General features: G+C 48.1%; 1 protein-coding gene across 2 annotated transcripts in view; it reads left to right on the top strand.

Moving 5' to 3' along the window:
• Positions 1 to 15,522, top strand: part of Gpr161 (G protein-coupled receptor 161) — a 40,131-nt gene extending 24,609 nt beyond the window's left edge. For both annotated transcript variants that reach the window (XM_027417140.2, XM_027417139.2), the window contains exons 3-6: positions 2,047 to 2,771; positions 7,230 to 7,334; positions 8,662 to 8,781; positions 10,308 to 15,522. In XM_027417140.2, the coding sequence (XP_027272941.1) occupies positions 2,047 to 2,771; positions 7,230 to 7,334; positions 8,662 to 8,781; positions 10,308 to 10,573 (1,216 nt within the window). In that variant the 3' untranslated portion in view covers positions 10,574 to 15,522. The remainder of the gene's footprint in view (positions 1 to 2,046; positions 2,772 to 7,229; positions 7,335 to 8,661; positions 8,782 to 10,307) is intronic.
• The last annotated feature ends 1,083 nt before the right edge of the window (positions 15,523 to 16,605 follow it).

Raw genomic sequence — 16,605 nt, 5'->3', positions numbered from 1 at the left:
CCATGGTGACATCTTGGCAGCACAAATTCAACTATGTATGCTGCTATTAGTGTTGAACAGAAACAGCTGCCATAGGCAACTACAGAAGTCACTGCAGAGGGTGGGTAGGACAGTGAGTGCTTAAGGAAGGGTGGCATTTGAGTGACATTCTAAACAGCAAATAGGATTGCACATGTATATAGGAGGCAGGGTGATCCCTTCTACTTAGGGAATAGGCTGTTTTTAGTCATTTGGCAAACAATTATTGAACACTTGTACTGGGGGCTACACAGCCAAATAAGGCGGGTAAATATACTGTGAAATCAATATTGAAGGGGCGATAGAGTTGGGGGCGAATAACTTTGGAGTGTTCCACTATGGAAAAGATGCTAGTATGCTCTGCGTGCTGTGAGAATGCAGAGGAAGAGACAAGACAGAACGAGGGAGAAGTGCCCAGGGTGTGTGATAAGGATGCAGTGTCTGAGAGTCAGAAGCCAGGTGATAGGATTGGAACAGACAGATTCACATCGCTGCAGTGTCAGTCCTCACAGCCTGGCCCCAGGGTCATTCAGTGGAGCAGCTTTGAGTGGAGAAGGGACCACCTGACGAAGATGGTGAGTTTCCAAGACCTGGTTGTCTTGAAGAAATAGCTCATCTCCCCCATCAACACAAGATGGAGTCACAGTGGCTTGGCCAGATCTTTATGACTAAGCTGTATTATTAAAACAAAATGTTGGGACTGGAGAGTTGACTCAGTGGTTACGAGTACTTGTTGCTCTTGCAGAGGACCCAGGTTCAATTCCCAGCACCCATATGGCAGCTCACAACTGTCTGTAACTCCAGTTCTAGGGGCTCTGACTTGCTCTTCTGACCTCCTCAGGCATCAGGCATCCATGTGATGCTCATACATACATTCAGACAAAACACTCAGGAACATAAAATAAAATAATCTGAAACCAAGAATTAAAAGAAAATTTAGTGTCTTTAGATATGTGAATGGCAGATGCTATTTTTATTAGTAAATATTAGTTTAGACTAAAAATTTAAATTGATCTTTACGCTATTCGATAAAGGGAGGCAAGGGGAGGGGAGAAAAGGGGGAAAAGATACAGGAATCAAAGATGCATGAATTGGATGTGGAAATGCATTCCTTTCTTACCAGCATTCTCAACGCAGAGGCAGGTGGATCTCTGTGAGTTCAAGGCCAACTTTCCCTAACAGCCAGAGCTACACAATGAAGTGATCCTGCCTAAAATGTTTTTTTTTTTAAGCAGTACAGAAAACAACGGCATTGGTCATGATTTTTACTGTCACATGTTGCATAACTGTCACAAATCAGACATATTTATTATACTGTCAACATTTAGCTGAGTTTGCCTTCGAGACAGCCCTATTAGTCTCTGTTTTTCAGATGTACACAGTGATGAGGAAGTGTAAGCCAAATAAACCCTTTCCTCTTCAGGTTGTTTTGGTTGGTCATGGTGTTTATCAGAGTAGTAGAAAGAAACTAACACAGTCCCTGAAGAGGACGGCTGAATCTGCAATAGGATGTCCCTCAAGGATAGCTGAATTCTTACATTTTTGGTTGTGAGCCTAGCTTTTAACGGCTGAGCCATCTCTCCAGCCCCATAACTGAATTTTTTTTTTTTTTTTTTTGGTTTGGTTTTTCGAGACAGGGTTTCTCTGTGGCTTTGGAGGCTGTCCTGGAACTAGCTCTTGTAGACCAGGCTGGTCTCGAACTCACAGAGATACACCTGCCTCTGCCTCCTGAGTGCTGGGATTAAAGACGTGCGCCACCAACGCCCGGCCCATAGCTGAATTCTTAAATACAAGAAGGCTCTGATGTGCTGACCCTCACACAGGACCTTGTCCTTGATAGTGTAGAGTTGTGTGACATGGTGTAGCCTGTTGCTTGTCTGGGAGGATTGGGTGAGGTTGTCTTTTGTAGAAGTCTTCACAGCACAAGGGTTAGTTAGTTGGGAGAAGTACAACAATCCCTACCCAAGAAAGTGGAACGTCCTGCCTCCATGTAGGTCATCTCTCACCTCCCTCAATCTTTTTTTCTAGCTATTACGCTGTCCTGTATCCAATGGTGTACCCCATGAAGATCACAGGGAACCGAGCCGTGATGGCTCTTGTCTACATCTGGCTCCACTCCCTCATTGGTTGCTTGCCACCCCTATTTGGTTGGTCATCGTTGGAGTTTGATGAGTTCAAGTGGATGTGTGTGGCTGCGTGGCACCGGGAGCCTGGCTACACTGTCTTCTGGCAGATCTGGTGTGCCCTGTTCCCCTTTCTCATCATGCTAGTATGCTATGGTTTCATCTTCCGTGTGGCCAGGGTCAAGGCCCGAAAAGTGCACTGTGGCTCTGTGGTCATTGTGGAGGAGGATGCCCAGAGGACCGGGAGGAAGAATTCTAGTACCTCCACTTCCTCCTCAGGCAGCAGGAGGAATGCCTTTCAAGGCGTGGTCTATTCAGCTAACCAGTGCAAAGCCCTCATTACCATTCTTGTGGTCATTGGCGCCTTCATGGTCACTTGGGGCCCCTACATGGTTGTCATTACCTCAGAGGCACTCTGGGGGAAGAACTATGTCTCCCCAACCCTGGAGACTTGGGCCACATGGCTGTCCTTTACCAGTGCCATCTGCCACCCTCTGATCTATGGACTCTGGAACAAGACTGTTCGCAAGGAGCTCCTGGGCATGTGCTTTGGGGACCGTTATTACCGGGAACCATTTGTGCAGCGACAGAGGACCTCCAGGCTCTTCAGCATTTCCAACAGGATCACAGGTAATTTGGGAACCTGTTAGAAAAAAGACCCTCACACTCCGAAGCAGATGTCACCTAGGGTCCTTCTCAGTTACTAAAGGTCTGTCAGTGTAGCAGTTCTTAGGATGATTGTGGCCTCCAGGTTTAAGCCACAGATTTCCTGTGGTAAGGGGCCACCCCAGAGTAGCCACAGTGACTCCCAAGCAGCTTTCCACTACTTAGTTGATGAAGGAGCATGCTGAGTAGGAGGCTGGAGTCTCTGCTGGTACACATCCCCAGAGAATGAGACAGGGGGCATTGTGATTTGGAAATCTATTTTCCAGAACCCTAGCTGGGACCTCATGGTCTGGAAGGGAAGACTCTGAGCCTTGGACCAGGCTGCCTTCTCCTTTGGCTGACATGCTCCTAACATTCTCTTGGATGTTCTTTCTATGCCTCAGTGGTTCACTTAGCCTGTCTCTCCTCTCAAACACTTGTCACCTTGAGCTTTCCCTCCTGGGTCAGTGGTTTCTGAGGGTCCCTGGTAATCTGTTGTGTGTGTGCATGGGAGGCTGGGTTTATCAGTGCCAAACCCTAGCCTTCCATCAAAGTGTCATTGTCTTGTGCTCAGGGCTACTCTACCTGGAGGACACACACACACACACACACACACACACACACACCACGACGACGACTAGCATTTGTCATCATGCCCTTGAGGAGTTGCTCTAATCCAGAGGTTAGATGTCATTTCTCAGTTTTGTTTTGTTTTTCTTTTGGATATAATTTTAGGTTTAGAAGAGTTGGAAAATAGCACAGGGAGCTTCCCATGGTGTTATCAACTTACATAACTGTAGTACAAGATCAGCCCTCGAGCCCCACACATGTACCTCAGCCCTGCCTGAGGATTCTGTAGAGGATCTGTCAGGTCTAATGGCCTTGTATATTTTGGACAAGAATGCTGCAGCAGTGGTGGGAGCCTGTTCATCATCAGCTTAGGGGCTCTTGTGTCAGTGTATCTTATTATTAGAGTTACCCTGGCCTTTTGCTTCAGGTGTGGTCTGCCAGCCTTCTCCACTCAGCACTGTTTCTGTTGTAATTAGCATAAATGCTGGCTGAGAGGCTTAGAGATTGGGAATATCCTAGCTGTCCTCTGGCTCCCACCTGCTGACTCTAGCTTGCACTGGTATCCCTTGCTCACTGATATGTGGTTATGTTGTTCTGAAGTGAGCGTAGTTGGATTTTAGGGCCACGTTGAGGAAGACCGTCACCCACCTGAGCTATCGGGAGGAGATTTCAAGAGCACCTCTGTAGCTGAGCTTTCTGTGGACCTTCAGCTCCCGAATAATGACACTGAGACTTCCTATTAATTATGAAAGCTTGACCTTAGTTAGTTGTTTCCAACTGACTCTTAAAACTAAATCTACGTTCTGCCATGTGGCTGGTTACCTCTCCTCAGTACCATAGGTCCAACTTCCTTAGAGTCTCACTGGTGAATCTCCCACCTCAGATTCTTTCCCAGAGTTCCTACCTCTCCCTGGAAGTCCTGCCTAGCTATTGGCCAGTCAACTCTTTTTTAAGCCAATCAGAAGGTGCCTTGGGCAGGTGAGGAAAGACAGACACATCTTCACACAGTGTACAAAAAGATTATCCCAACATACCTTCTTCATCCTGTAGCTCACTTCTTGCCAGATGACTAAGACCTACTTAAAGGTCTCTCTTCTTGAGGAAATAGAGATCCTCCACCTTCACCTTCAACAGGGCAAAGACATGGCTTCTGTTGTCTATGGACACTCAGGGCCAGAGATGACAAGATGCCTTGTCCATATGGCAGATAACACATCTGCTGACTGACTGACTTTGTGGCCTTGTGGAGAGCAATTGCTGGACAGGGGAAATCTGGTGAATTTTCTTTTGACCATAGGAAGAAAACAATCTCCATGGCTCTATTTATTCTCTATTGAAGCACCCACCCCTTTTCATTTACAAGCTCATGTTCCCAAGTTGACTTGTGAGCCAGAAGGTACATTTGGTGCTTGGCTTCATTTTATTGGTGAATTTATTGGCTCAGATCTTATAATAACTTGGAAAAATTAATAGATTTTTTTGTATTCCATTAAAACTAAGAATAAGAAGGAAAAAAGAAGAGAGGATAGAGGAAAGAGGAGATAGAATAAAAAGGAGCACCCGTTTCTTGGCCGAGATTTACTGTGTGAATTGTTTTTGATTGTCCTGGAAAGGACTACCAGGCTGTGGGAGCCATCGGAAAACACCAGCTGTGGTTGGGTTGGCAAACCCAAAGCCATTGGCGGTCTGAGGCTTATCCAGGGAAAACCAGCCTTGTGGCTGATAGGTTCTGAATCTTTGGCTTCTACAGGCCTGGGAGTAGGCAGTGGCTTTTGCTCTTCTCTGAGAGCCTGGCTATAGTAGGTTAGTCAACCATATTAATACCATAGGAACTGGGAAGCAAGATAGACTATGAGACCCATAGTGTGTCCCAGGTACACACTCTATGGCTGTCCATGCCAGCAATACCCACTGTCTTTCTGATCAGGAGGGACAACCCTGAGCCTCCATGCATAGTCCTCTGTCTCAGCCAGGCTTACCAGACCTTACCATTGCCCTCTGCAGACAGGGTTTTAAAATGCAACTGATTCCTGAACCCAGCTTACCTCCCTTGCCATTAACCTGCTTTCAAGCTTGCTCTCCACCCTTGGGGAAGGCAAGTGCTCTGGTATTCACAAGGTGAAATAAAGATGGCTGGCAAGATGGAGGCCCTGCTATGGTTTTATAGTACATTTGTGCTGTACATGAAAAATTGTCACCCAAGAAGTCAGTAAGTGGAATTATCAGTCGTCCTGATAATATCAGTCGTCCTGATAATTCATGCAAAGGCAGAAGCAGAATTCTACACATGCTTGGAATGTCCCAAGAACAGGACAGAAGGTGGTTTCATGCACAGCCTGCTTCACCCATGATCAGAGGTGTACTAGCTGTCACTGAGCCACCAACCCCTTTGCTTGTGAGGTCTCATTAGCAGATTCCTATGGTGGGTCGGGGGTTCCTCCAGGAATAGAGATCTCCAGGGCACCTGGAGGCTGTGGAGAGTGCTGCCTCATGGGTAGGGTAGCCATGGAGTGCAGGTTGCTCCCTAATGAGAAGGGTGAGCTGACCACTAACTTTTGGTTGGATGCTAAACTTCGATACAAACTGATGGGGGCTCCTGGCAGAGGGAAGAAAGAAAAGACTGTAGGAAATAGGACAAGAAGAACTAAACAACCCTTTTCCTCAGCCCAGCCCTGGGGCCCAAGGACAAGCCCCTGTGCCCCAAATGTGGAGATGCCCGGTGACTAGGGACAGAGCTCTCTAGTTATCTCCCATGTCCCATCTGCCGTTCACTCAGAAGAAAGCACATGTCACAGCCTTCTTGGGAGGCCTGGTGGGGGCTGGAGAGGGAAATGCAGGGGTGTATTTGGGGGCAGGGTAGGTACTGCAGGGGCCTTTGAGTTTCCCTCTTTTCATTTTCTAACTGTTTCTCAGTTAATTAAATCCCCCACTGCATCTCGGAATCCCACCCTGCTCATCAGCTTCTAAAATTCGCAGGTGAATTTTATCTGGTGCATGTTCTTAGGGAGCAAACATGGTCCCTGGGCCTGGCCTTCTGTGCACCTTCACTGGATGGGTTAGATGTGGACAGTTCCCGTGGGATATGGTGGTGTTCCATGGACTCTCATGGTAGCCGTGTCTGCTCTTCGCAGGAGGAGGCTTCGAAGCTGAGCCACAGTGGTCTGGCTCAGATGGGTCTTCTCATTCGGGGAGACCAAAACACATGTTCCTGGTTTTTGCCGGAGCCTCAGAGATGGTGTCCAAACATACTGTGGCTGCCACCATCCCAGCTGGCAGGAGATGTCCCTGAGGGCCTCCACTCCTCGAAGCAGGACTTCTATTAAACACAGCCATGTTCAGAGGCCAATGTGCCAGAGGGGATAAGCAGGTGCTGGTGCAGGGGAGGCTGGGGGTCTTCTCTAGTTCCAGCCCTGTTATTAACCCTAAGTAAAGTGACAACTGCTTGTGGGAAAAGCATCTGTGACAAGGGTTGCTACTGTGCACCACTCCACCCTCACCCTGCCCTCCTTGGCTCTCAGGAAGGAGGGGAAGAGTATAGTATAGTATGTCCTAGCTTCCCCAGGTGACTGCTCACCTTAGCTTTCCCCTCCATCTGTCTTGGTGGCGGACACGGTCAGGAAGGTTCCCCATGGGGAGCCCAGTGAGTCCTGATGGAGCAGGAAAGGAGCAAGGGTCAAGATCAGGGGAAAGCAGCCGTGGCTTGGCTGTGTCTTCCTGTGGGTCAGGAGTGAGTTTTTGTAAGGAACAGTGTCCAGAATGGAGCTGGTGGGCCAAGGCCAGTGGCGCCAGAAACTGAATCAGTTGCCCAGTATGAAGCAGACGTCCCCCTGAGCAGCCTGTGTTCATTCCATCAATGTCAACTTTGTCTTTCAGATCTGGGCCTGTCCCCACACCTCACGGCTCTCATGGCAGGTGGACAGTCCCTGGGACATAGCAGCAGCACTGGGGACACCGGCTTCAGCTACTCCCAGGATTCAGGTAATGGTCCTACTCTGAAAACTGCTCACTCTGTGTAAACTTGTTGAGTTCATTGCTGCTGGGAGGAGAGGCAAGGGTTCGGAGCTGGGCTTCTCATATGGCCCTGAGTCGCTAAGCCGTGCCTCTGTTCTGTCCTCTACAAAAGGGCCTCTCAGTTCCTTCTCTCCCTACCATATGGTGTGATGGTGAGGATCAAAGTACAAGAAAGCCTTTGAAAAGTTAAAATTTAAGCTGGCTGTGATGGAATACATCTTCAATCCCAGCAATTGGGAGGCAGAGGCAGGTGGATCTCTGTGAGTTCGAGGCCAGCCTGCTCTACAGAGTAAGTTCCAGGATAGCTAGAGCCATTACACAGAGAAACCATGTCCTGAAAAACCATCACACACACATTAAAATTCGAAGAATCTATGCTTTGACACTACTTATACTACAATTGACTGGCCAGGCCCTGGAGTCCATCTTCTTGGTCCTTAGTCTCCTTCCTGCAGTTGGCTTACTGATGTTAGGGCCTGCTCCTTGTGCTTATGGGGAACCATGGCAGCTGGATCCCATTTTTGTTGAGTGGCCCTTGGTGGGGGCAGCACGGTCAGAGCTGGAAGCGAATCTTCATGCACTTAGTTCACAGATTTCTGCTGGAGAACTGAGGCGCCTGGCCCACACCTGAGGCTGGTGCTTGTTGATGCTCTGGGCCACACAGGGAATGGTACCAAGTCCCAAACACTGCAGCACGCATCACCATCAACTCCAAGCTCCTTTATCCTTGCATTCCTGGGAACTTTTGTCTTTTTGGTTGTGAACCTTTAAGAGCTGAGCCCTCTCCCAGCCCCCACTGGGAAAAGTCACTTTGGGGTATGGAAAGATAGCTGTTAGTGAAGTCAGTGGGGCTCAGTGAGTGAGTGGCAGGGGGACATAGCCTGGGGAGTCCCTCCAACCACAGACAAGGGATACAGGTCAGCCCCAGACACCATGTGATGTGCAGGTTGCCAGAGAGGGACAACCCCAGGGAAGACAGAGAATTTTCTCAACTGATGGTCTCATCTAGGTGCCAGCCACAAGGCCTACCCCTCACCCACAAAGGGTTCAGGGCATAGTGTCCTAAGGCAATGGATGGCGGGGACTACCTGGGTGTTGTTCCTCAGGTGCTGTCCACCTTTCCTTTTTTTTTTTTTTTTTTTTTTTTTGACAGTAAGAGTATCTGGTCATCTGATGGTGTGGCAGCCCCGCCACTGTCTGTGAAATCCTGGGATGGCTGGCAGTCATGAGGCATTGGGTGGTGGGAGGGAGAGGCCTTGGTGTCTGGAGCTATATGGTCTGCCTTTTGCCTCAGGGACGGATGTGATGCTGCTGGAAGACTGCACTTCTGATGACAACCCTCCCCCACACTGCACGTGCCCACCCAGGAGAAGGAGCTCCGTGACATTTGAGGACGAAGTAGAACAGAGCAAAGGTTGGTTTGTGGGACTGCTTCAGGAAAACACGGGGGCAAGGAGGGGATTTTAGCCACAACCTTCCTACAAGGCTTTGTCACCTCTGCCTCCTGTTGACTACAGCTCTACTGGTGTCAGCTGAATCTTGAACTATGAGGTATCTGACTCAGAGCAAGCAGCATCTAAGGTGGGGCAAACACAGCTGTAGTCATACACACACACACACACACACACACACACACACACACACACACACACACACACACACTCACCTGCTCTCATACACTGAGAGAGCGAGAGAGTAGAAATACGGCCTAGTGAGTGGAGACCAAGATGCCATCCTGAAGCCTGAAGCCTGTGAGAACTTGAGTCTGTTGGCTGGGCTTTCCTGCTCTAACACCCAGCATCTGTGTTACGTTGCTTTGGGACTTGGGGTTAGCTTCCCATCAGGACATGCCAAGTAGACAAGTGACGGAGAAGCCACTCAGGCTGCTCTCGGGTAGGAATCTCACCGAGTGAGAATAGCCACTGGCATTATGGAGCCACGAGTCTGCTGGAGCCCAGGGTTTTAAGGTGTAAATGCTGAGTATGAAAATAAATACCGGCCCATTATCGATCTTCTTGTACCCCACCCCACTCACATCCAAATTGAGGGGAGAGGTGGTGGAGGAGCTCAGAGGGAAGATATGAAAGCATCCACGTCTCTAGCCAGGTAGATCCAATCAGAGTCAACCAGCAACCTTGTGAGCCTACATTACCTTTCTGCAGGGTGAGTCCCAGTGCTCTCCAGACTTCCCCACACAGAGCCAAGCCTGCCCTTTGTGTTGTGGGGTGGGTAGGTCTCGAAGCGCCCTCTGCTGGTCTGGTGCTAAGAGCAAGGTGTTACCTGGGAAGTCTCTCTTACTTCCTGGAGAGTGAGGCACAAACCTGATGCTGTTCTCCATTAAACATAAGGGGAAGAGAGGTTCCCCCCAATATCCCAGGAGTTTAGGCAGTGAGGTCTGTGATAGCTTTGCTCTGGTTTGGCAATGAAAAGCCACCTTCATTCCTCTTTTTCAGTCAATGCAGGTGTCAGGGGTCCTAATCCCTATAGGATGGTGCAACTGTTAACATCACACTTCCTAACCTGAGGCTTGCTTTCCACACTTAGGGAAGCTCTGAATGAAATGGAGAGGAGACACGACATTCCTAGGTTCACAAGTAAGGCTGTCCCAGGGAGGTGCTAGAAGGGAATTCTTTTGAAGACGTAAAAGTTAAAACATTTTAGGAAGAATTTACTTATTCACCTGTCATAGTAACCATGTGAAGTAAGAGATCTCTTCTCTTTATAGATGAGGAAACTAAACTGAAAAATAACATCTGGCATTTCTCAGGTAGTAAATCGGGAAGTCCAGAATTTTAGCCTGGGGAATCGGATGTCAACATCCATACATGTTATCTTCGATTGTCTCCTCTCTCTGTGGCAGTGAGCCAACAGAGGCCATATTCTTGGGGTAGTCATGGGTCCTGGTTCCTGTGCTAACCTCCCTTCTGCCTTCTCCCACAGAGGCTGCCAAGAACTCTATTCTTCATGTGAAAGCCGAAGTCCACAAATCTTTGGACAGTTACGCAGCCAGCTTGGCTAAAGCCATTGAGGCCGAAGCCAAAATCAACTTATTCGGGGAGGAGGCTTTGCCAGGGGTCTTGCTCACAGCACGGACTGTCCCAGGGGCTAGCTTTGGGGGGCGTCGAGGCAGCAGGACTCTTTTAAATCAGAGGTTACCACTGCAGAGCATTGAGGAAGGGGACATCTTAGCTGCAGAACAGAGATGAAAGCCTCAGAGGGGACTGGGGCCACACTGGAGCTACTGGAATCTGTGTCGGTGCCAAGGCCCTGGAAGACGTCACCCCTCATGGAGGGCCAGACACCGGGAAGGAAACACTGGGGATGCAGCCAGGAGGACTGGAAGTTCTGACTTCACTGTCTGCCGGGAAGGCATGTGTGGCTGTCCAGGGTCCCTGGGCTGGAACGAGGCTTCCAAAGCACACTGAAAAAGCAGATGGAGAGATGTGGCTGCCATTTCGGGAGGACAGAGACAATGGGTTCAAAGGGAAGCCACCATGTGGACCATGTCTTCACCAGTATCCTGCTGGTCTAACTGCTCATGGTCTCAGAGGCAGTCCCTACTCAGTGTACCTCATGGGATGCAAGACCATCTGGGGTTCTATGTGGTTGATCCAGGCGGCATAGGGCCACACAGGATAGACTAACTGCACAACAGTCCAGAGAACACCCAGGAGTAGCGCACCATACACAGACACCCCATTATCTACTGCCCTCATTAGGATGTGGCCTTTGGTGACAACTGCTGCTGGTCTGTAGGAGCAGCCCACAGGCCACCCAAGATGGGACCACCCCACCCACCTCTTTGTTGACAGATGTTTTAGTGTTTGAAAAGAAGGGAGAAACCACTATAAAAGACAAGGGTGAGTACCAGGCATTTCATTTCCAAAATAAGAAACCCAGGAGATTAGGGTATGTCACTAAGACTAGGGCTATGATGTCACATAGAGCAGGGAAGAATCTAGGGGAAATCCCTCACACAGGCAATGTGGGAGATGCTTGAGTGACTGACAAACCTAGCTGGCCTCAATTCATTGCCAGGAGCAATTGTGATTGTCACTGCAGCTTTGGGGCAGGCACAAGGTAGAAAGGGCACTGGAGCTGAGTTCACTGCCTGGGTTCTTGGCTCAGCTTGGTCTTTGCGTATCATCTGGAACATCCTGTCCTGTCATTAGGCCATTTGGAGAAATGGGAGAGGAGTGAGGAGTTGGAACAAGTTAGTCTCCAAGATATTTCCAGCTCTGATCTTTGATGTCATCTGAACTTGTAATTTAAGAGATGGGAACAAACAGAACATGACCAGTGGATAAACCAGCCTTTGTATACTTTTGAGTGTGTACTCAGTGAACACACGGAAAACTACCTGCACGCTCTGGCCCCGTGTCTTTGTACTGTTTGACTATTAAGGGCAGTCCTAAATGCTAGCTACCGAGACACGGGTTTGAAGACTGTACCACAGCTGAGGCAAAGGTAGGGAAGCAGGTGGGATCCATTGGCTTGGACCCCTTGCCTCTCAAGCTAGAACTTGAAGTTTGAGCTTTGAGTGCTTGCTGTGGTGGCCAGGAAGACAGCCTTCCCTGCTGTTCTTAAGTCTGGGTGCCTAGACAAGCTAGGCTCAGGGCTCTCCATTTCACAGAGCAAAGGAAGACCCCACTTGCCATATCAGCCACAAGGCAGCCATTCCAGAGTGAATTACTTTTCATGTGTTTTCTGTGGGCTACCTGGCTCCTGGTATGGCAGTATCTTTTTCCTGTGGTGCCTGGTCTGCAGCTCACTGAAGACATATCATGAGGCTTGGCATTTGCCTTTGTGTGGTTGATTTTGTTAACACCACCTACTCCAAGACAGCTGTGCAGGGGATTGGTAGGATTTTGGATGGAATGGCAGTGGGCAGAGGACAGTCATATGTTTTCTCATCCCTGGCAGCATTTCTGTTCTCTTTCTAGTGTGTTATCTTTTTCTAGTACTTGTCCGGTGTCTGGAGGGACCATATTCCTAATGCACAGAAGTGGAACATGGCAGAGGCCTTGCCCCCTAGGGACGGGTTGCCGGTTAGTGCAATAGATTGACTTAAGACTCAAAGATTAGAGAGCTCTTTCTTGCTTGCCTGGGGCTAGGCTTTATGGGAAGGATGCTGAGGCCTCTGAGTCCTGCTGGCTGACCCCCAGTTCACTGGCATACAAGAAGAGATCATCTAAACTGACCTAGAAAATGGAATTGTCAGTGTTTTTAATGGAGTGAGGACTATTCATTTACCCAACACTGCAGGCCCATAAAGCACCTCACCAGGCACTGGGGCATAATAGCAGTGTTTATTTACCACTTCAGAGGAGAAAGGTCCAGAAGATACTGTTGTGGACACAGATCAGGCGGTGATGGCCAAGCTGTGGCTCCAGAGGGTCTTGAGTATTCCAACCAGGATTCTAGGGCTGGGCCAGGGAAGCAGGTGACCATCTCAACTGAGTCTTGGGAGAACGTGTAGGAGCCAGAACCATGTTTTTGCATATTCAGGGATTCTCATTTGTTCAACTGAGCTAGAGAGAAGTGGGCTGAGGAGAGAGAGAGGTAGTCCATACCTTCTCTTTTGTCCTCTGTGGAGGACACCTGCCTTTTGTGTAGAAGCCACCATCCCAACTAAACCCAGCCATGTTAGCTGCAAATTTCTGTGCAGTGGCAGGCCTGAGGCCTTCCCCAGGACACTCATGGGTAGGGGCAAGTAGGCCCTTTGGCTACTTGTTTGCGTAAATACCTCAGTCCTGATTCGGATAGGATCACTGGGAGGTCCATGGCCCACTGCTTTACAAGGTTTTCCCCTTGACTTGGTCCCTGTGCTGTTTTCCAGATGCTTGCTGTGGGGACTGTTGCATCTGAGAAGGCATTGGGCCAAGCACTACAGTGACACCTACTTTTTCCAACCTGGCCAGACATCCCAAACTGGAGTTCAAAACCTTAGACGCTAGATGGCAGCAGTATGGCTGTGGAGAGTAAAAAAAATCATCAGGGAGGCTTGTTCCTCTGAGCCCTGCCATGAGTACAAATGCCTGGCCTTGACAACTGATCTTCATACGTGTGACCCCTGTTGGGGTTCACAGGGACTACCTGCACAGAGCTGTGTGATCTTAAGCAAAGCACTACTCCGAAGACAGGCAGGCAGGGAGGATTGCAAAGACAGTGGCCCATTGGTGCTAATGTACTTAGATTCTCATTTGTGTAACTGTGACTTCATCTTTCAGCCAAGAATGAAACCATCACTCAGTATTTGCAATAGGGCGCTGTAGATTGGGTCTAGACAGAGGAGGAAAATAATGCTGATCCAATGAGAGAGCATACTAGTCTGTTGAGACAGAATTATTATGAATGCTTTTCCAAGTGGACAATGTCCTTCTTAGGTTTGCAGATTAGAGACATTTCTCAATGGATTGTAAGATGAACTCATGAAACATGTTCAGCTTTGTTTTGTCTGCCTCCTGTCTGGAAGTGAGGATGATGTGGCTAAACAAGGGGAGGCCAAGAACAGGTATGCATTAGGTCCTACTGTGTACCTCACCTCTAAGAGCCTGTTATGTGCTAGGCACTAATTGAGAACTCCAGATGCTCCATCTTCTTTTGCTTCAGGCAGGCGGGACACAGTAAGGGTGATGCTAGTGTGTGGCATGGTTGTGAGTTAAGACCTCAGGTTGCCACTTACTAGCTAGGTGTTGGATAATCTGTTTGTATATAGGGACACAGAATCCAAGGATGCTGTTTGCATAGGGTGGACTACAGAAATGCTCATGGTGCATCCATCACAGGACAGAAGTGCAGGCTGACCTGAGCCTCTGGTCTTGCTTCTCAGTGTAACTGACAGGGCAGAATCCTTCCTGTTTTACAGGGATCTTTAAAGATATTTTATCCAATTCAGGGTAATTAATTATGCTGAGGGTTGTTGCCCTGGGGGAATTATTTGCTATTCAGTATAATAGTGGTGATGACAAAGGGAAGGCAGTAGGGGAGGGTGGAAAGGCTGAGTACACCTTGGAACATGAGGTCAGTAGGAACAAAAATGAACTTTCCTAGTAAGAAAGTCTTTCTTCTACATTGACCTGCTCACACAAAAAAGGAATTATTTCTATAATATCCCAAATTAAAGATGATGTATAGAGTCCCCAACCTATGTCAATTCAACTTTGACCTTCCTTATACTCAGAAAGGCCACACACCTCTCCCTCCAACTCCAATGCCTTTGGGTGTTCAGTCTAGCAGTGACAGTGTCTGGCTCCCAGCAGCCAAAGCTCTTGTCTTCCAAGACTCGGATGGAAGAGGCAGAGGAGGTATAGGTGTCCATGTCACTCGGGGAGTGTACAGAACCTGAGGAAATGTGAGGAGGACCACAAGAACATGGATGCGATCAGCCATAAATGACTATAAGGAGGACAGGCAGATACTGTCCTTGTCCAGGAAGGCCGGAGGAAAGTGGTGTCTCAAAATGAGGTAAACCAGAGGCATAGCCAAATCCCTAGGTCTTGGTCATGTGTCTGAGAGAAGGAACAAGCCTTGTAGCTCAAGGAGAATGAGGCACAGGTGAGTTAAAGGTCATCCTTAGCAGAATGGGCCAGCTGGACTTTATTAGCTAGGAAGAACCTAACTGACCAGGCCTAAAACATGGCCTTGAAGGTCAAGGTCAGGCAATTATCTGTTGGAAAGACTTCAAAGCACAGAAACCAATCTGCACAAGGTTACAAGCACAATTTTGGCCAGAGTAATTTTGGCACACAATATACCACTATTTGAAACACTAAAAATCACAGGTGAGCCAGCTCCTTTCAGAGGAAAGGACAGTACCAGAAGACTTGGGTGATGAGACCATGCCAAGTGCGGCAGAAACCCTGAATGCCTGGAAATGGATCTGCTGGTGGAAAAGACATGCTTTAAGGAGAGTTCTGAGTGTTGTTCTGATGACATCTACATGGAGGAAGACGTGGTTAAAAACCAAACTTCAAAAATAAACAAAACCCAAGCTAACCCTAAAATATATTTAACTTGAAGTTTTGGATGGTGTTCCTGAAGATAAAATGGTCTAGGGTTATTATATATAAATCAGTATTTATGAATAAGTAAAAGTGTATGTAGACAAGTTTTGTTTACCTGATTAAATGTTTCTGGAATGTGTAAATTGTCAGTTTGCACTTGGACTTGTGGTCTGTGGGCATTTATGGGTGTCTGTTCCTTCTCCCAACTTTCTATAGCCCTATTCCTATCTCCAGTCCCCATGGGCTAAGAGGACTGAGCAGCAAGAGGGAACTTACTGCAGAATTGGGAGTGAGGTTCCCCATGTTACACTACTTGGATACATCCACAAATGCACTTAAATCCCCCCAGGTGGTTAAACGAAAGGCGTATTGGATTACATGACTGTTGCTGATCATATATATTCAAGACACTCTAAACCTGATTTTTTTTTTTTTTTTTAGTTTAGTTTAGTCCTAGTTGGCCTGAATCTCAACTGCTTCCCAAGTGCTGGGATTAAAGGCATGTGTACGCCACAACCAGCTTCTAAGCCTGGTTTTTAAGAGGTTTAATGAAGTAGTGCTTTTCCATCCATCCATCCATCCATCCATCCATCATCCACCCACCCAAACACACTGAGTAGCAGATTGTCGGTAGCATAAACACACAACCACCTCCGTACCAGGTTCATCATTTCCTCTCCCCTCACCTATTCAAACTAACACCATCTTTTTTTCTAAGTATGTAGCTGAACCCTGGGGCCAGTCCCCTAACTCTCCACCTGTCCTCCATTGACTCTTGGAAGTGACCAGGACTTAATTCTGTCTTTGCTATATCCTTAACTTCTTGTCCAGTTGGCTTGTTCCTAAGTAATAAACACCAGTTGTTTACATAATTGCTTTGATAGTAACAGACCCACTCCCTTTGATAGAACAGCTTCAAGCTCACAGGCAAATGAACAGCACACACACAGACCCCATACCTCCATCAGCATGCTGTGCCACACGACACCTGCCATTGCCTTTGTTCTAACCTTTTCCTACCAGACACCCTTTGACCCGAGTCTTCCAGCACTGTCGTCCCACAAGTCCGTGCTACCAGTTTAGTAACATCTACTTTCTTCCACAACAAAGCTAACTATATTCTGCCAGCAGCAGGTGTTCTTGTGGGGAGGAGGTCCATGTTTCCCATAGAGATGGCTCTGTGCTGCTATACCATCAAGCATGTTGAAGGCCCAGAAGGAGACAGGTTATGT

Source organism: Cricetulus griseus, chromosome 5, assembly GCF_003668045.3.
Source record: "Cricetulus griseus strain 17A/GY chromosome 5, alternate assembly CriGri-PICRH-1.0, whole genome shotgun sequence".
Classification (NCBI taxonomy): Eukaryota; Metazoa; Chordata; class Mammalia; order Rodentia; family Cricetidae; genus Cricetulus; species Cricetulus griseus.
Note: the sequence above shows the minus strand (reverse complement) of the source record. Positions and strands in the feature narration are given on the sequence as shown.